The 20614-nt window shown below is 42.1% G+C and overlaps 2 protein-coding genes and 1 long non-coding RNA gene across 3 annotated transcripts in view; 2 read left to right on the top strand and 1 right to left on the bottom strand.

Moving 5' to 3' along the window:
• The window catches only part of CCDC180 (coiled-coil domain containing 180), a 29684-nt gene extending 24087 nt beyond the window's left edge, over window positions 1-5597 (top strand). The window contains 5 exon segments of the mRNA XM_036388293.1: window positions 189-326; window positions 1315-1426; window positions 1665-1770; window positions 2300-2438; window positions 3813-5597. Of these exon segments, the coding sequence (XP_036244186.1) occupies window positions 189-326; window positions 1315-1426; window positions 1665-1770; window positions 2300-2438; window positions 3813-3944 (627 nt within the window). The 3' untranslated portion in view covers window positions 3945-5597.
• A 493-nt stretch (window positions 5598-6090) lies between these two features.
• LOC118689453 (uncharacterized) lies at window positions 6091-7051 on the bottom strand. Its single transcript, XR_004980627.1, has 2 exons — window positions 6440-7051; window positions 6091-6350 (listed from the first exon to the last, which is right to left on the bottom strand). It is a non-coding gene; the product is annotated as an uncharacterized LOC118689453 (long non-coding RNA).
• Window positions 7052-7189: 138 nt separating this feature from the next.
• The window catches only part of RABGAP1L (RAB GTPase activating protein 1 like), a 232916-nt gene continuing 219491 nt past the window's right edge, over window positions 7190-20614 (top strand). Inside the window, 1 exon segment of the mRNA XM_036387748.1 lies at window positions 7190-7277. The gene's annotated coding sequence lies outside the window, so the exon portion shown is untranslated.

Below are 20614 nucleotides of genomic sequence, written 5' to 3'. Positions count from 1 at the left end.
GGCCAGCAGAGAGGCAATTTGGTGCATATTGCACTGCAAAGCTTATATCCAGACAGCAAAGAGTAGCTGCATTTTCCTTGTCTTTCTGAATACCTTTATAGAAAATGTTTGTGGTTTACTTCTTCCTCTTTATGACTCACAGTATATTCTTTACTGAAGGCATTTCTTTCTTACATACTTGCTTCAAGACTACGCACCGGAGAAAATTGCATTACTCCCTAGGACACCCAAATAACTGCCTTCAGCTGGAGGCATTGTGCCAAGAGGAGATAAAAAGGCAAAAAGATCAAACTGATGGTGTTCACCTTAACACAAAGATGCTGCAGGTAATTGTAAAGCCTTGCTTAATGTGAACTTAAATGTTGTATTTGGCAAGAAGGATGAATTTTGGATACATTTTTCCTCCCCAAAGGCAACTTGAAATTTTTTTCAGTTTTAAGCAATCCTGTTCATATATTGCTAAACTCTTAAGTGATGAATTGTCAGCATTAGATCAATATAGTCATAAATATATCTGCACACACACAACTGCTTAGATACATTTTGGAACTTACTGTTATTTTATATCATTCATAGAATCTACTGTCTGTGAGCTTAATGGTGGGGAAGAGTATTGGCTGTGGTGGTGACATCCTCTGGTTAGTTCTCTTACTTCCAGATAACAGATGCCTGGAAGGGTTTCTTCTCTGTGCATTTCATTAGTGCAAATAACGTCACTTTTCTACATAAGATTCAGAACTGAAATAAGCTGAATTTACAGGAGAGCTTCAGGAATCAAAATACTTTTCCCCCTTCATCCCTGGGTTAATTGAAGGTTGGTTCCCCTGCATTAAAGCCTGTTGTTTAGTTCTCTCAGGCCACTTACTCCAAATTCTACACTGTCTGCAGAGTACTGATATTTTTAATTCCATAGTATCTCCTTCTACTCCTCACTCTGCATACAGGCACAGAAACACAAATGCCTGATTGAGAGTAACACCTGGGCTAAGCACTTCCACCCAAAGTACCTGAATTCCAAAATGATCTTTTTGGCTAGAAGCTGTTTTTATCATGTTAACCCTGAATGTGTAACTTCTAGGTACCTGTACTCAAAACTCTACGGTTTTTTGATCTTTAGATATCAGGCAATGTTAAGAATATGCAGAGACACTTTAAGATGCTTTTATATGCAACTTTGAGCCTTATGTCTGTTATCTGCAGCTGCTGCAGAATGGCAGAGTTTGATATTTGTGTAGTCTTTCAGAGCCAAGTTAAAAGGAGAGGAGATCCAATTATCAAAGGAATTCCTCTCACTTGTCTCCAATGTTGCAACAGGATTGTGCTGCTGAGTGTGCTCAGAGCTTTTTTTCTGCACTGGCTGCCCTGACTGAAAAGCTCCTCTTGGACCTAGATGATACCATCACTGTCGATGATGTAAAAGTAGCAGGTAAGAAAAGAAGAGATTGCTTGTTCAGGCCTCCTCTCCCTTGTCAAAGGTTGCAGCAGTCTGTCCCTAGGAAGAGGAGGCTTTGCTATTATTTGATTGAAATTAAAAGATTTGCATAATAAAGCATGCAAAACTATTTCTTGAGTGTGAAGAGCATTGAGTTGCACAATTATTCCAAAACAGTTGTATTCCTGGCATTGTTTTGTTTCTGCTGAGCATATCTTCTGTTACCTCCCAGGAACTGAAATACCCACTGAGAAGATGCCAACTTTAATGTGTCGTAAACAGTCTGAACTTCCTCCAGGAACCTCCAAAGTTCAACAGTCAGTCAAACGAGGAAGGAGGTAGTATGTAGAGATACTGGACACTGTTCTGGCTAATTCCTCTGCTCTGAACTCATATCAAGCCCTGTCCTAATAGTTTTTTGCTGCACTTGTTGAAACAGCAGCTCATCATTAGTAATGTTATTGAACTAGTAGTGGAGTAGTTTGAGTGGGCAATGATTTTAAAGAAAGGATTGCAATGGATCCAAATAAAAGTGAATTACATATAGTATTGTAGAACAATACCATGTCACTGCTATTGCTGTGCCACTTGTTTGCCACTAGTTATCAATTCATTACATTCAGATCTATGAATAGTCTGTGTATTGTTGTTCAGAAGAAATGAATTCTATACTGTGGAGAGATCCTGATGCTTTAAAAGAACAGGTGGTTGTACTAAACAAAGATGTTTTTAGAGTGAACCTTTTATGGGAAAAAAAATAGCATTGATCTTTGGCACCTTAGTCCAAGTAACATGAATTAGTATGATCTGTTCTCCTTTTTAACTTCTTTCTCCTGAGTTTGATTTGGTTGGTTTGGTTTTTTATAGGTCTTGGCCAGGAATACCCGAGACTTCTGTTCCTGACACTCCAGACTATATTCTTTGCAGAGGAACTGCATCAGTTTCAACAGCTAAGACTACCCTGGGCCATCTGGCAGTGGTGGATGCAAGACAAGCTGCATACAAGGTGGGTCTGTGGGCAAGGACTCTTGAGTGGGCTGCTGCTCTTGTGAGTTTGGTTTTTTAAGAAGACAATTACAGAATCCTAGTTGTGTGTGTAAGTTTTTAAAGTACACCATGTTTGCTGATCTTAAGGCCATAATATCTGTGTGAAGGAATCTTTTCTCATGTCTGTTTCTTTGTGATGCTGTCAAAAGCAGACAGGGTTGGTTCCTTAGGAGTCTTCTCATTCAGAGACATGACAAAGGGGAATTGTTTCAGCAGAGAAGTATGGATGGTGTCAGAAACAGGACACTGCATTCTGGCAGCATCATAGTTCCAAAAGCAGCTGTGCCCCTGTCCTGCTTGTTTTCACTCATCTTTCTTTCTGAAGCTTTTAGCTCCAGCCTTAGATCACAAAAGCTGATTTTCCCATAAAAGATGAAGAGCTGTAAAATATTTCATATCTATCTTATATCCACAACTCTGACAGATTACTGTTTCCACCATCAAAATAATCACTCTTTCTTCACTGAGTCTGTTAAAAGAATGCAGACAACTCTGCCTCTGACTGGCACAGACAATGGTTCTCAAAACAGCAGTGCTTAGCAGTTACGAGAATATTTTTATTTTAAATCACTTGGAGATGTCTTTATACATCTGACCTGGAAGTAATTGTACTCCCACTGAACTAAATTAACTTTTTTAAAATATCTGGTTTTAATAGGAGAATGTAAAATATACTGTCAATGATGGCAAATGCCATCAAAGCTATCAATTTGCATGTGTGTTTTATGTATCTAGTTCTGGTGCCCAGGAACCTGATTACAGCAGAGATTTGAAGGGAATGTGGTTGTTTGGATACAAATGGTTAGATAAAAGGATTAAATATAGAATGCATGCACACCACAGGAGTGTTTTCCTACATGTCTGTTGCATTAAAAATACAGTACTTTATGTTTTTAGCATGGACTCTAAGAATAATAAAGTGCCTTGAGGTTTTTATAGTAGTCTACAAGTTTCTGTCTAGAGGAAATAACTTTTTAGCAGTTTTGTAAAGCTCAGTTCATAGTTTTGAGTTAAGAAGTTCCAGCAAAAGTCTGAGTGCATCCTGTGTTGTCTTGAGAGAAGGCAACTCCTTACTCTTAGGAACTAATGGAAGTGAGATGAAGGTCTTGCATTTTAGCAAAATTTAAATATTGCTGATAATTTAATTTCAGAAGTTTTTAAAAGGAACACAGCTAATAGTTAATTATTCATATAGTTCTGTTGTCAAAGGCAGAATATAAGTAGCCTCTATGTAGTCTTCTGACACAATGGATCAGTACATGGATTTAGGCAAATAAAATTATATTTCATCACTACTAATTTTTTCCTTAATTGTTGGGGGTTTTTTATACAGAAATACAAAAGTAAAGTTGAAGAGCTGTTTGCCCAGATCAAGGAAGAAAGTGCAGCTCAGCTGCTGGCAATTCAGCGTTGGAGTGATTGGTGGGAAGAATCTGTCCGGAAGATAAAGAGACTCTACATCTGAGATCAGTCACTTTTTGCTGAGCTTTGTTGGTGTAAATTGACAAATTTGTATGAATGTCACTGATATTTTTCCTTTTATCTTATTAATCTGTTGCATTGAAAGAAGCTACATTTTGCCTTTTTGTTTGTTTTGCCATGTTACCACTTGTTTCTTCATATGCAGTCTTAATACTACTACTATGCTCATCTTTACATAACCACCTGGCTTGGCTTACAGTATTGTCTGGTACTATGCACATGTGTTTGTGCACATGAACCCTCTGTGCAAGGGCACTTAAAGCATATTTATTAGCAGAGTTTACAGGTTTTGTTGCAGTTTTGCCCCTGAGAGCTGGTTTGGTCTGAAAACTACCCAAGGCATGAATGAGAAAACTCCCCAAGGTGTGAAAGAGAACCATCCCTAACAAAGCACCCTTGTATCAAGGCCCCTGTGGCCAAGCACCTCTGCACAGACACCTCTGATTGGAGATGACCAGCTTGATAAAGATACATTTATGTTGTCTTGGTTGAACAAGCTTTGACTTGCCTACCCTTCCCATTCCTTGCCTATCCTCTCCTACCTTGTGTTGCATACCCTTGCCTATCACTTTCTTTCATTGCCATGCCTTGCCTGCCCCTCCGTTGCCTTGCCTTATCTATCCCTCTCTTCCCTTCCCTTCCCCTTCTTTGCCTTGCCCCTCTGTTACCCCTTACTTTCCTTGCCATGCTTTGCTCCTCCCTTGCCCCACTCTTTCCTCTCCCTTTTCCCTTTTCTGCCTTGTATTGACTTGCCCTTCCTATGCCACTCCCTTGCCTGGCTTTACCTTGCCTCTCTGACTGACCCCTCCTTGTCTTTCCCTGCCTCCATCTTGCCCCTCCCTTGCCTTGCCTCTCTTGTGTTTTCTCACCTTGCCTCTCCATTGTGTTACTTCGCTTTTCCTTCCTTTGCCCATCCCTTACCTTGCCCTTCCTCTGCCTTGCCTATCCTTGTCCCCCATGAGCCCTCTTGCATTGCCTGCCCTTGCCCCTCCCTTGCCTTACATTCACTTTCCTTTCTTTGCCCATCTCATGCTCCACTCTTGCCTTACTCCTCTCTTTCCTTTCCCTTGTCTTTCCTTGCCTTGCCCCTTCTTTGTCTTTCCCCTCCCTTGCTTTACCTACCCCTCCATTGCCCTTTCTTGCCTACCTCTCCCTCGTCTTGCTGTCATTTTCCTTTCATTGCCCCTCCCTTGGCTTGTCTTGCTTTGCCTCTGCCTTGCCCCTTCTTTGCTCTCTACTGCCTTGCCTTCCTTCCCCCTCCTCCATTATCCTGCCCTTGCTTTCCTTCCTTTGCCTATCCCTTGCCTTGCTGACCTCCTCTCTGTATTTCTTTGCCTTGCCTTAACTTGCTGTTGCCTTCCCCCTCAGCTTTCATTCTCTTGCTTGTCCTTGCCCTGTTTTGCCCCTCCCTTGTTTGGCTTTTCCTTACCTTACCTTACCTTGCCCCTCCATGGCATTACCCCTCCCTGTCCTTCCCTTGCCCCTTCTTTGGATTTTCTGTTCCTCCTGTTTATTACCCACCTGTTTATTCCTACACCAGTCTGCAGTGCCTGGGTACAGTGCCAGGGATACTCTCTTCTTACTATTATTTCTCTATTGCCATAGTCATTAAAATAATTTTCCTCCTCTCCCTGAATTCTTCTGATTTCTCCATGTTTTTGTGGTTTATCTAAACCTGTGGTGGGATAAAAGTAATCTGGAGGTAAATTAATTTACACCATTTATAGACAAATAGTAAAAATTCTTAAATGGGGAGCTGGCCAGAGAGTCTGGCTTTTCTTTTTTTTTTTCCCTGTGAAATGCTCTCCTTTGCCTGCTTGCCTTTGAGACAGGCTTTTTTATGACAGTTCAGCTCAAAAAAGACTGTGTAACAAACAACCTTCTCGCCCCCAGTGACAAGAAAACAGCCTAAAATCAATGCCTACATGGGCAGTCTGGCTGTCCCAGGGGCAACAGGACACAGACCACTGGCTTTTGTGCTAAAGTTGTTTTATTGAAGGCTGTGACCTGACATTCCTTAAGATTTTGCTGAACTGCATCTGAAATGGGGAGAACACAGACAAGCTGTATAGATGCTGGGGGTAATTTAAAAGTAATTTGTTTCACACACAACCCAACAAGACAAGCTGTCGTAATTTAAACATATTTTATTTAAACATAAACAATGGTGATACTTAATTAAGCATAGATATTTACTTTTAAAATATTTGCTTAACCACACCAAACCACCAAGCAAACACAATCTACCCCACTTGGCAAGACCAGGGTACAAAATCTGAAGGCAAGCTTAATTCATTTTGCCAAAGAGCACCATGATTTATAGGTTGATTCCATTGTCCTTCAGTTGTGGGAGAGGATTTTGACACGTTCAGTGCCTGCTGGATGCTTTCTGATGGGTGGGAGAGAAGTATTTATCAAAATTAGTATGGGCAGCAGCACAGGGCAGGATTCTGCCCTTCTGCTCAGGTGAGACCTCACCTGCCTCCAGCTCTGGGGTCTCAGCAGAGGAGGAACACGGACCTGTTGCAGTATCCAGAGAAGGCACCAGGCTGATCAGGGGCGTGGAGCAGCTCTGCTGTTATAAAAGGCTGACAGAGTGGGGATTGTTCAGCCTGGAAAAGAGAAGGCTTTGGGGTGAAGAGAAGGCATTGTGGCCTTTCAGTACCCGAAGGGAACTTACAGGGAGAATTTACTTACAACAGCATGTACTTACCAGGACCCAGAAGAATTGCTTACCACTAGGGAGCAGGGTTAGATTAGATATTAGGAACAAATTTCTCCCTGTGAGAGTGGTGAGGCCCTGCGAGAGGTTCCCCAGAGAAGCTGTGCCTGCCCCATCCCCGAAGTGTCCAAGGCCAGGCTGGACGGAGCTTGAAGGAACCTGCTCTAGTGCAAGCTGTGCCTGCTCATAGCAGGAGCTGGGATGAGATGGTCTTTAAACCCCCTTCCAACCCAAACCATTCTATAATTGTGTCCCAGAGGGGGCACTCCCATGGGGCTGCACAAGCCAGCAAGCCGGGCTGGGCCGGCCGCGGAGCCGCTCGCCCCCCGCACTCCCCGGGCAGCCCGCAGCGGCCCCGGGCTGCCGGCGGCGGGGCTGTCGCTGCCGAGAGCGGCTGCCCGAGAGCGGCTGCCCTGCCGCCCCTCCGCCGTCCCTCCTTCCCTCCCGCCCTCACGCCGTGTCAGCCGTGCGCGCGCACCCGCCCGCCCTCTCGCCGCCGGAATGTGGGCGACGCTGTCCCGGCCCTGAGGCGGCTGCGCGGCCCCGCCGGGCTGGAGGCAGCGGCAGCGCGGGGAGGACGGCCCGGCTGCAGCGGTGAGAGATCGCGACGCTGTCCCGGGCCTGCCTCGCCGGGGCGAGCGGGGCGGAGCGGGTGTCATGAGGGGCGCGGGCGGGGAGGTCGCCGCTCCCTCAGGAGAACGGGCGCGGGAGGAGAGGGAGCCGCCGGCCCAGCCCGTGTGACGGGGGATAGACAGATAGATCGTGCCCGCTGACCTGAGGTGGCTCCTCGCTGGCCGCGGGCCGATGGTTCCGCCGCTTCGTGTTATTTGGTGTTTGTGTGTGCGTGTGGAGTTCCCTGGGCAGTGGCGCTCCGGGAGGAGAGGAGCTGGAGCACAGGGCAGGATTTAAAAAATAAAGTTGTTTTCGTGGTCAGGAATGCGAGAGCGCTGTGGAAGCGTTCATCTCCCTGCCTCCTCCGCGGGAAAAGTGAAGTCACTTCCCAAGAGCCCGGACTAGCAAAGTACTGTCCTAAATCTGGGCGTCTGCATGCCCATGTCAGTTTAATTCTGTTTCATTCAATTTTATTCAATTTCATTCAATTTCATCTAATTTCATCCACGTTATGTTTTGTTTTCGGCTGGTTGTCTTTTCCGTTTTTTTGTCTCCTTTCCTCGGTTGTTTGTTTCATTTCTGGTGGTTTGTTTTATTTTTTCAAGCCCTCTTCCACTCTCTCCCGACCCGTAAGCTGGTAGAAAATTCTTGTCTTTAGATAAAAGTACTTGAAAACCTGCTGGTACCACCTGAAGCAGGGACGGCAGTGAAGGAAATGGACTTGCTGACTCTCCTCCTGCACAAGTTCCTGCAGTGTCGTGTGTACTTTGCTCCTGCTGTCACTCTCTCGAAGCTGTGTTGCCACGAGTGCTTGATTTGCTAGTACTGTGAATAAGGAATATCCTACCGCATTTCATAGCTGTATCCATCCATCGTGTGCATAGGAGGGGGAAAAAAAAGATTCAAAACTCTTCTTTAAAACAGAGAAAAAAAAAATCTAGCGACAATTAAGAAATAACTTGCTTAGGAGTAAGCATTGTTTGTCTCTCTCACTGTCATGCTCTAGTCTCACAACCACGATGTTTTTCAGCTAAAACTTTCAGAAGGGCCAGGTGTGCTTTCAGTTTCCAGAGAGATGTCTTGTTGATGGTACAGGCAACATTTTGTTATTCTTTTAAAAGCAGAGAAGGTCCTGTGGCTTTATTTAACCAAACTTCTGTCATATAGGCCCAATCCTGACTGCCTGTCAGACCAACCTGGCTCCAGATTGTATAAAGGTTTACTGGGCCTATAAGGTTGGTTCTGCAAATTATGCCTCTGCCTAGGTTTTAAGTAGGGTTGTAGCTAACTCTGTTTATGTGGGTTAGATGGTAATAATTATATGATTAATAACTTACTTTGTAGTTTAAACTTGAAAAGACTACAAATACAGTTACAGTAAGCACAAATTGACTCCAGTGTTGTCAGAATCCTGCCAGTGAGTGTCTGGAGAGGAGCCAGCACCAGCTGATGAACCCCAAAACTCATGAGTGACAGAGCCTTCCACTACTTCCTTCTGTTTCAGGCAGAGGTGGAAAATCATGCTGGGTTAGTTTTGTTTTATTTATTTGATTTTTAAAATAACTGCTTTTTTTCCAAAAGGACTCAGGGGCTATGAACAGCTTGGCTGTACATATGAGAACTGTAAAAATTGCTCTGTAGTGTTTGCTTTAAGATGGTTATGGTGAAATGTATTGCTTTGTTAAAAATAGTATTCAGTTCTTTAAAAAGTGATTCACAGATTAGGTTGTGGTGGTGTTAGTAAGGGAATTGCAAAAAGATCAAGTTTATAATGTGGCTCTCTTGTGTTCCTGGTGTACTCCCTGGCATTTCAAGGCAGTCTGCATTGTGGCTGCTCCTTCTCTTGTCTCATCAAAGGGACTTCCACAGTCAGGAAGTGAGTAAAAAGAACTAATCTGGTTAAAAAGATGTACTTCTATTTCTCTTTTTTCTGTTCCCTGAGGTACTCTGATTACAACAACTTCCTGACCCAGCTCACTTGCCTGGCCATGTGGATATGGGCTCAGTCCAGAGGAGGAAGTTGTGTTGGCAGGGGAGAGTGGAGCAGTCTCAGGTGTTGTGATGTCCTCAGCTGGGACCTGGCTTTGTGGTCACTGAGTTAATGGCAGAAGCCAGTGCTGCTAGAAGAACCTACACTGTGGGTTTGATTGACTTGTGGTGAAGGTAGCAATGATAGTAAGGGTGGGGGCTCTGTTTTGTTCTGTCACTACTGTCTTAGATTGATTATGAAGCCATGGTGTAATTTTTTATTGGCTTTTGACAACACTAAATGGACTCAAGAGCCATCTATGTGTCTGTGTTCTTCCATGGGCCCACAGCAATTGCTGTGGGTTTCTTCTTCTCTCTCCTTTGTTCATCTGTTCTGCTCTCTGAACTTTCTGGTGAGTTCTTAATTTCAGGGAGTGATCTCAGCATTTTTAGGGTTTTTTGTAAATTTGTTCAGCTCTAATTTCAAAATAATTAGTTGTATATTGCTATTACCTCTGCTGTAATAGGAAGGCTATTTCAAACTTGACTGACCTTAGTAATTACACACTTTCTGATTTCTAGTCTAGATTAATTTGTCATGGGATTATGCTCATTTTATGCACCCCATGGACTGATAGGTTTTATTGGCACTCTTGATCTTGGTATAAAAAAAAAAAAAAGGTGTTTTTAACAAAAAGGATGCAAAAATGTGTGGAAATACACCATGGAAGGTTTGTTTGCTCTTTGGGCCACCAGCTACACTAATCATTCCTGTAATAATTCTCAGCTTCTCCCCATGAATTTTAATCTTGACCTATTAAGTGAGAATTAAAATGCACCTTTCAGGCATTAACACTGAGCTTCCTGAAGGTCCTTTTAGTGAAGGTTAAGTTGTTTTCAAGTATATTTTTATAAGATGTGTTTTTTGAAATTCATTCCTTTGGCAGTTTGTTCCAGTCTCAATCTTACTCTGTTATACTGGTACAGCTGTTGAAGGAGCAGTTATTGTAAATTGGATTGGTGAAGGATTCTTTGTTCTTTGATGGAGTCCTAGTCCATAAAAAAGACTGACATGTTTAAAAATATTTATTTCACCTTTTTTCTGTATTCTTAACTTTAAAGAGAAACAAAACCAATGTGTAGATCATTAGAAAAGCTCTGTGGCTTTTAAGGTGTTTATTTAAATTTGCTGTCAGGAGTGTTCCCAGAGGGGACTTTGTGATGCTGACAAACTAGTTTGTTGGGTGTGACTGTTTGTAAACAGAACATAAATACGTAAATGGGGCACCAAAATCTGCTTAGTAAAATAGATTGCTCTGAGAGGTGAGTAAGGCCCTTGTGGAAAACATGTTAGATTGTCTTTCATGGAATATTTCTTACTCTTTGGAAAAAGTAGCATAACTGTCTTTCTAATGTTTTTAAGTGGTCAGAGGGGAAAAAGCAGCTTTTGCCCCAATGAGATGGGCCACAGCCATCTCCTTTCCTACTCTTGTCACCCCTGTATCATGAGCCAGAATATTGAAGAAAGTGTGGGTTTTTTAAGATCAAGTAGGCTTAAAAGTGCAGAATTTTTCTGATGCTGAAAACATGTTCCTTGTTTGTGGGGGAAGCACAGCAGTACAAAGGGAAGAAGTTCTAAGGGCAAGAAGATAAGAGATAGGTACATTTCTGTGTACAACACTGGATGTAGGCTGACTGTATGTACAGGAGAACTGGAATTTTGAAACACATGATTGAAAGTAATAAACCTGATGCAAAACCTGCTGAAGGAAAGTTTCTAATATAGAATAATTGGCAGGTCAAATAGTAAATTCCTAAAACAGAGTCATTTAGGTTGGAAGGGGCTTCTGGAGGTCACCTAATCCAGCTCCCTGCATATATTAAAGTAGGAGTAATTTAGATAAGATTGTTCCAGCCTTTAACACTTTTCTGGGCAATCTGTTTCCACATTTGACTGCACACAGTGATTTTTTATTTCCTCCCTCCCTTTAAGCTAGTTGAAATTTACTTTCCAACTTGTGTCTGTTGCCTATTAACATGTCAGTGTCCATCATCCAGAAGAGTCCAGTTCTCTTTTCTGCAGCCTTTCATTAGAGAGCTAACAGTAATAAGGATTCTTTAGAGCTCTTTTCTTGAGCAGATTGTGCAAACTCAGTTCCATCAGCCTCTCATTGTACACCATGTGCTCCTGCCATCTGGCCAGCTTGGCCACTGGACCTGCTCCAGAGTGTCTGTGTGAGTCCTGCACCAGGGAGCTGCACTGCAAACACGGCCTCACAGGTGCTCAAAAGAGGGGACTGATCCTTCCCTGGGCCTCCTGCCTGAACTCCTGCATACAGCCCATGCTGTGCTCAGGTGCCTTTGCTATGAGCATATACTGGTGACTTGTTTTCAGAGTTTTGTCTGCTGGGATCTCCAAATACTTTTCTGAAGAAGTGAGTCTTTATCTAGTTCGTGTTCAGCCTGTCTTGTCACAGAAGGTTGTTCTGCCACTGATACAGGACCCAGCACTTGCCTTCGCTGAACTTCACAAGGTCTTGCTGGTGCCTTTCTCCAGCCTGGCCAGGTCTGAGTGGAGCTGACCACTCCTCCCACTTTGGTGTCATTGGAAACTTCCTGAGGATGCAGCCTGTCCCATCATCTAGATGATTCCTAAAGATATTGGGTGGTACTGCTGGTTTCATTCAGGTGATCCCTACAGGATGCCACTGCAACTGCTTGGATGGAGCTTGGTACAGCTGTGGCTGTTCTTTCAGCTCAGCGGTCCAGGCAAATTCCCAAACACCTCACTGCTCCCTTCCCCCATGCCTGTCTCACCAGTTTGGCTGTAGGGATGCTGTGGGAGACTGTTGTTAATGGCCTTCTGTGTCCTGTGCTCTTCCATCCTCTGCTAAGCCAGTCATCTCCTTGCAGTGAGCTCTTGTGTTCTTCAGGCATCACTTGTCCTTGGTAAATCCATGATGGCTATTCCTGTCATCTTCCTGTGCTCCTTGAGCAGAGGGATGCCCTTGCAGTAAGCTCTTGTGTTCTTCAGGCATCACTTGTCTTGAGCAGAGGGATGCCCTTGCAGTAAGCTCTTGTGTTCTTCAGGCATCATCAGTCTTTGGTAAATCCATGGTAGCTGTTCCCTGTCATCTTCCTGTGCTCCTTGAGCAGAGGGATGCCCTTGCAGTAAGCTCTTGTGTTCTTCAGGCATCACTTGTCCTTGGTAAATCCATAGAAGCTGTTCCCTGTCATCTTCCTGTGCTCCTTGAGCAGAGGGATGCCCTTGCAGTAAGCTCTTGTGTTCTTCAGGCATCATCAGTCTTTGGTAAATCCATGGTAGCTGTTCCCTGTCATCTTCCTGTGCTCCTTGAGCAGAGGGATGCCCTTGCAGTAAGCTCTTGTGTTCTTCAGGCATCACTTGTCCTTGGTAAATCCATAGAAGCTGTTCCCTGTCATCTTCCTGTGCTCCTTGAGCAGAGGGATGCCCTTGCAGTAAGCTCTTGTGTTCTTCAGGCATCACTTGTCCTTGGTAAATCCATAGAAGCTGTTCCCTGTCATCTTCCTGTGCTCCTTGAGCAGAGGGATGCCTTCCAGGAGGATTTGCTCTATAATCCTCTCATGGACTTAGGTTAGGCTGGCTGATCTGTGGTTGCCTGGATCCTCCTCCTTGCTCTTGAAATTGGTTGTGATATTTGCCTTTTCTCTGGTCAGAAGGAGCCTCTCACAGTCTTATGGCCTTTTCAAAAAGTGGTAGAGTGTGATAGCTCAGCTATACTGGCCAGCTCCCTCAGGATTCTTAGATATAGCCCATCTGGTTACATAGATTGTATATTTTCAGTTTCCTGAAGTGCTTCCAAACTTCATCTTTCTCTTTTGGAGGGGACTTCTCACTCCAGCAGACTGCTGCTGGACTCAGGGGTCTGGAAGGCTTCTGAGTGGGCCTTGCCAGTGAAAACTAGGGCAAAAACAAGCTAAAAATGTATGTCATCCTACTCCATGCACTTTGTTAACAGGTGACTTGTGACTTGTTCCACTGAGCACAGAGAGCACTTCTCCCTTACCTTTCCTTCTGCTGCCAGTGTTGATTTTTCCTAATGCCATTCTAAACCTTATGTCTTTGGGTTGCTCTTGGGTAGCTTCTCCAGCATCTGCCTGCTGGGTGCTTGTGAAGCAGAGATCAAAACTTTTCTATCTGGGAATAGGTAAAACTTCAAAATTAGTTGAAGTGTTGGTTAATGAATGATTCTAACCTCAGCTTGTTGTGGTTGAATGGAAGATTTCAGTTCCCCCTAAACAAGCAGCAAGGAGTATCACGCTCTTGGATAAGGGGGTGAGCCCTGCCTGAGATGTAGAGTGCAATTTGTACCAAGGAGACAAAGCAATGAGAAAAATGATCCACAGCTCTCTTTTTTTTAAATTAATTTTCTTCCCTCATCACTAAAACAACTAACTCCATGTAGAAAAGTACATCTTCAGTGTATGCCTTGCCCCTTGCATTGAAAAGGAGATGTTAATATTTAACAGCAAGATGGGTGGATAAATATTTGATGCCATCTGTACATAAATGCTTCCAGTTGGAATTAATATAATTATTTTCTGTTGATGCAGGAATCCATTTGAGAAATCATTGGGATGAACTAAAATTTTGGAAATTGAAGCATTTTTTATTCAAGACAAATAAGGGAGTGAGTTCTTGAGTTACAATCTGTGCAGACAGTATGAAATTATGTTCTTGGTTAGTTTAAACCCTCTGCATGTGCTCGATGTATCCTGCAGTTTCCTGACTGGTGTAAGTGGATTCCTGCTGATGTTCTGGTGATTCAGTGGTATGAAGGTAAAGCCTTGGGTATGTCAGTTACTGGTCTGGCTGCTCTGTCCAAGTAGGGCTTTGGTATGGATAATATGGGTAATATTTTTAGTCTGTGTGGACTAGAAATACCCTTTTTAGCATGCTTGGGAGTTCTGAGGTGTTTTCTGCTACAGTAGAAAGATTTTGAAGTGGAGTTACATTTTGATGCAAAACAGTGCACATTAACTGTGGTAATTAATGGTAAAATTATAATCTGCACATTTGCCATCATGTGTGATCTTTCATTTTACATTAGGCTACTGGCAAACTCTTAAATAGCAAACCTAATTACTAATAATGGTAGACAGCTTCCTGTCTTAATTGCTCAAATTCTTGATATCTCCCACATGATTTCTAACTGGAGAAGAAAAGGTAAAAGGGCAGAGAAAAGGAAAGAGAAAGGTATTTTTAAGAAGCAGTAAACTGTCAGGACAGGATTTCAGTAAGTGAGTGAATCTAAGAGTGGATCTTGAAGGCCATTTGCTAAATGGCTTAGTAAGGTTTCCATGTCACTCTTGGGTTAAGAAATGAAATGAGTTGGTTTCTATCATACAGTGTATCAGTGCACAGGTGAGGAATGAAATCAGTGTGAATGTGACTGACAACAAAGCCCTTTCTCAGCATGTGCTATAAAACTTGTGCACTATTAATTCTTTTGATGAAAGAAATCAGTTTTGAATAACCAGTCATGACCAATCCGTGGTCTTCTCTTGCAGGTAAATAAATAAACACGACTCTCAGAATGTCTCTTACGTTTTGTGTGTGTGTGTGTGTGTGTATTTATTATTTATTTATTTATATTTTCATCACCAAAACCTCTGTATGTTCTATTGCAAGGTGTGATGGTACAAGTTTCCAGAAGAAAATTACTTAGTCATTATGGGATAGTCTTGAGGTTACACTTCTTGTCAGTGGTAGGTGATGCTTAAACCTCTGACTTTCAGAGTGTTGGGCTAAGTTAGGTAGCTGTGCTTTCAGTTCAAGTATTGCTGACCTTTCTGATTAGGCCATGTCTATTGTATGTACCTTAAGTCACACAGCCACAATTTTGGGGGTAGAAAGCAAATTGCAGATGCTGATCTGTTGCAGTTGTCCATGCATATGACTTAATTTATTTTGTTTTGGAAGGAAAAAGAATGGGAGTTGAGTTGAGGCCTTGTCCAAGAATCTTATTCAAAGGATTGACTTTTAGTATAAACTAATTGTATAGTTAGTTTTGATAATCTTTGCTACTGTTTAGGGAAATGGATCCTGTTCTGATAAATTGGTTTTTGTTTTAACCAGAAATTAATTTCCTCTTTTGTTCCCTACAGTGTTTATTTGAGAAGTAGTTACATTTGAATGCTTTGCTTTTCTGCTGAGTACAATTACTCAGGAGGTGATAGAGCTTCACAGTGGTGTAAGAATGGCATGTTTCCAGGTGGGTTTGAATGTTTGGGTTATAAATTTTGTAGCAATCTGCCTTTTCTGAAGTTCCTTCAGTGGAAAACAGTTTAAAGATGATCAGTTTAAATATTTTGACTTGATTACTGCACTTTGCAGAGATCTGGTGTCTTGTTAGCCTCTATTTCAGCATAGTAAGTAAGACAGTTTGTACTTCAGTAATTTTAATCTTACTTTCAGTAAGATAGTTTGTAGTACAGTAATTTATTCTTCTACTGCCTCTGCAAAATATTACTGTTTTTTTCTGATATTTGACAGAATTATTTTGCTGAGATCCACAGATATATTGCAGTACGCAAATTTGTAAAAAATACAAATACATTATAATTTTAAAAGTATGTATGTGTTATTTTTCTCTCTGTCTTCCAACTCTTTATTCTTGTCCCAAGATTTTAATTAAGGGCAAAGGCTATGCTGTGCCTTTTCAGTGCTCAGGCCTCTGCAGGCAAATCAGTTTGAAAATAAAATGCAAATAGTCTAGTGCTTTGTCTCTTCCTGTGTGTATGTAGATACAAAGTACAAGGTCCAGAATTTTAATTTAGAAGTTGGTGGAGAAATTTGGAGCTGACTAAAATTTGAAAATAATTGGAAAATAATTACTTTTCTTTGTATTTAAGTAAGATATTGGTGTATTTCCCTTTATTAAGAGTTTGAATGCTGCAAGCTGGTATTTTTTTCCTTAGAAGCTTGGAGTTTTTTTAATTCGCTGTTACTGAGAAACAAATACTGGATTATATGATTTAGACTGACTGACCTGAAATGCATGTGGCAGGAAATGGATTTTTTTTTCTCATTCTGTAAACCTTTCATTTTATTTTGTTCCACTGGTGAATGCTTTCATAATTTCCTGTTACTTTGAAGAGAACTCTCAAATAACTGGTTGGTGGCAGTGCTGCCTGGCTGCTGAGTTTGGTCTGTGTTCTGTGCATTGCTGTGCTCACTTTGGTGCTTGGTAGTGAAGTGTGGTGTTAGCAGAGAAGGTAAAAAGATTTGCAGCTTTTTTTAAGGCCATTTTCCACCTCCTGCATCTTCCAGACACTACTGAAACCTGGGTAGGTTTTCAGTCCTTCTGCTTGAACTTAAGTGTTTGTGAGCACAGGAGTGCAAAACAGCAGTGGAGTTGAATGAGAAGTTTTTGTGTGTGCCAGCAGTTGTTGGTTTTGGAGTTTTTGGAACTTGGGTCAGGCAGTCTGGTGACATTGGTCCCTTCTGTTTCTGTAGACAGTTGTGTTTGCTCACAGAGGTGCACTCATACCATAAGAGGTATTTTTAAGCCTGCCATACTTGATCCTAATTGTTGAAAATTACTGTTGGCAGTATAAACTCACAAGAAGTCAGGAACTGATAACTAGAATTATTCTTGGACATAACTGTTAAACAATTCTGAGGAAACAAGTAAGGAATGGAAGTCACCAACTGGTTTTTACATTGTTTTGAAGGTTAAATCTTAGTGTTTATTCCTATTAGATGTGGATAAAAACTGTGAGGGGAAGTGAGTTGATCAAAATGTCCAAGGAAATATTTTTGTCAAGTTTTGAAACAGTAATGTGAAGTTGGAAGTGCTCCATAGTTTTTTGGAGTAATAGTTTGCTATTGACCCTTATCGCTTTCCCCTTTCTGATTCTTCTTTTCTTTCATCACATAGAGACATCAGTAAGTCACACTGAACATAAAGGGGTCAGACTGAAGTGGGGTTTAGAATCGAGCTTGTGACAGTAGCCAGAGAAATCAAAGGGTGTAATAAGACAAATTTAAGTCTCTCCCAGTTTCTCTCTCTGGCCTTTGTGATTCTGTTGTTATTTCTGGCAGTAGTTGAGCTCAAGGGATTCATTGGGGAGTATGGACAGAGCAGGTGAGTTATTGTGTACATTGCCCAGGAAATTCATGTGAGGTGCCACAGCAATTCTGCATTTGCAAAGTGCATTTGTGCAGTTTATTATCATTGCTTTTGCTGGGGCTGCTGAACACCCCACTGATGACTTTGCACAGAGTTGATTCTGACTCAGATAAAGGGTGGGATGCTGGTGCTCTTCTAGGTCACTCTTCATATTCAGGTTAGTGTAGGCACACAGTTTGGGGTGATTGGGAGTGGGCTGGCCCAGCCTCATCCCCAGTTGGTTACAGCTGTGAGCAGCACTGGCAGCAATGAGCCGGGGCACTAAGCAACCACCAAAGGGAGCAGAGGGCACACAGGTGCAGTGTGTGGACATGAGGGGATAAAAGGCTGGGCTAAAGAACAAGAAAGGCAGCTGCTTGCAGCCTTCTGAGGTGGTGTGGTGGTGCTCTGTGTGGGCTGAAGCTTTCTGACATTGTATGGTGGCACTCTGTGTATCCTGGCCATCCTGACTGCACCATGTGCTGTGACAGGTTTGGATTCTTTGCATTGAACTTGCTTTCCTTATTCCATGGTTTGTTCCTGGCAGGGCAGCACTGCCTCTCTGCCTCTGAGGCTGATTGAGGCACTCTTGCCTTTGGTAGTTGCAATCTCTTACCTGTGTGTTTGACCTTTCAGTAGCTTGTCCATAGCTTAACACTCTGAACTTAAAGGAGACAGGGGCAGGATGCTGAAAGCAAGGTTGTAGAAGAGATGGGTTTATATAACCACTTCTTAGAGCATGGCCCTTTTGTTTGACCATTTCACCTTTCTGTGATTTTTTTTTTTTTTTTTTTTTTACTTTTAGATTAGCTGCCTGTGACTTTGTTTGTTTCCTTAAGTAAAAGTATTTTGTGAGAGTATTCAGTATGTAAACACGGATAGTAAGTTTTTACGTCTGCATTTAATGACCACCATGCATCATTTATGATGAAACTGATGGTACAGTGTGGTAATGTTTGGGAAGCTCTCTGAAACTTTGAGAGAGAGACTCTGATTAAGAAAAAAAGGCACAGTAAACACAGATTTTTGCCTTCTCATGTCTTCTTTTATGCAAACAAGTGAATATGTCAAACTATAAATATGATGAAGCACTTAAAATCCAAACTGCTCTGGACAGCCAGCCTCACCAGATAGGTACTGGATTTGTTCATGACTGTTGGCTAATGTGAGCCAAGAGAATTGCATCAAGAAAATTAATGATTTCTGCTGTATTTTTGCAAGATTTTTTTGCTGTTATTTATTCCCAGAATGCACATTGCAAACCTCAAGGTAATAATTGTCATAACTTCCAATTCTGCCTTGGAGGAGCAAGGATTTTACTAACCCTGGAGGCAGTCAGTGCAGGGCAGGGAGTCAGGATTTCTGGTGGGTTTCAGTGCTGTGGTGCCACAGGATAAGGCACTTGGTTGGCACAGAAGAGGACTGGCACCTGGGATCTCTGCTGCCTTGTCTCATACTGCTCCTCCATATGGGCTCTTTTGCTCTACATCATGTAATTATTTCTGGACATAGCAGCATGTGAGGAAAATTCCTGGTTGAAATATTCAATTTATTTAATGGGCAGAGGTCATTCCACTGGCTGCATTAAACCCACACTGTTATTTTTACAGGTAGGGAATAAACCATTGAATAATCTCCTTAAAACAAGGATTGCATCATGCTTATGCTTTCATCTGGAATATAGGTCATTATATTTTTGAGTGGTGATACACTTTGGTGACTTGGCTGGTGATTGGTTTCAATTTGAATGCTGCCTGCAAGCATCATGTAGCAATGACAAAAAAAGCAACTTGGGTTTGCCATCTCCAGCTTTGAAAAATTGCATGCTCTTACTTGCTACTGTATATTTTCCAAAGTTAAAAAACCAATTACCAGCTGTAGAAATTAAAGTGTTAGCTTTCAGTTGATGTCAGGGAAACAGTGTGAAAGTGTTCTAGAGTTGCTTTATCCTTGAGATAGAACGAGCTTTTGCTTAAATGAGTAAACCTGTTTGCCAGAACCTGATGTATAAAGTGTGGTTTGGTGGTTTATTTTTGTTTTTAATAAATTACACACAAAGACTGGTACCATCCCTATAGAGTAGCAGAAGAACACTTACCTGTTGTACTCTTTGCAAGGGAATAACTGTAGAGGAGGAAAGTTTCTCCTAAGTTGCTGAGAATAAACTACATTTCCTTAGGTTGGTTAAACACTAATTGGATAAGCTAACATCAGCTATGCTTTGAAACAACATGAATCAGTCTGTGGCAGGAAGAGGCAAGTGTGTGCTCTCTTCTCCTACTGATGTCTCTCTTCTGTGTATGGACAAATCTTAGGCCTGAAAATTTATTTAAATAATTGTTCAGAAGAATCCCACTGCCTTTGTTTTGTCTGAGGTGCAGCTTGTCATCCATGACTCCTGCTTGCTCAAGTTGTACAAGTAAACAGAAGGAAGCCCCCAGTTTGCTGGGAGGCTGCCTTTGTAGCCAGCAGCTTTCCTGACATGCTTCCACTTACCTGGCATTTCATCTAATGTTCATGGTGCTTCTGCCACCCAATTTGTACATTTTAGGGCTTGAGATCAGTTTTTTTCAGTTTGCCTTGCTTGAGTCATGCTCCATATGCCCACCATTCCTATGGGAATGGATCTTTACCTCTGTGGTTTTAACTTGAAGCTAAATAAAAGCAGTATTTTTGTCCCTCAAGCAGCTCCACAGTGTGACTGTGTAATATTTAAGTGGTTCAGTGGGTTGTGTGTCACATAGAGGTTCAAGTCAGGAGAGCTGGTTCTCTCCTTTCCACCAAATGTCTCAGTATTCACACTGAGGTGTGTTTGACAAGTGCTGCTTATAATTTATTTGAGGAGAGGCAGATGTAGTATGTTTTTGAAGGAGAACAGACATTTTCTTGTTTGTGGAGCTCTCTTTTGATTCTGTTTTTCTTGAATTGTTGTTCTTTGGCTATGAGATTGATTTTTGGCTATTGAAGTATAAAAAGATCTGGAAAAACCTCTGTATCTAGGCACCCAGTACAACAATTCCAAACAGTTTGCCATCATGAACAGACTAATTATTTGCTGTTGGTTACATAGTGAGGGTTTGCTTTGTCAGAGGAGACAGTGTTGCCAAAATAAGCTAGTGGTTACTTTCTGGTTGTGGGGTTTTTTTACTTTATTTTTTGTGGCTTTGTTTTGATTTTTGGTTTTGTTTTTTTTTAAGT

The sequence above is a fragment of the Molothrus ater genome, chromosome 9 (genome assembly GCF_012460135.2).
Source record: "Molothrus ater isolate BHLD 08-10-18 breed brown headed cowbird chromosome 9, BPBGC_Mater_1.1, whole genome shotgun sequence".
NCBI lineage: Eukaryota > Metazoa > Chordata > Aves > Passeriformes > Icteridae > Molothrus > Molothrus ater.
Note: the sequence above shows the minus strand (reverse complement) of the source record. Positions and strands in the feature narration are given on the sequence as shown.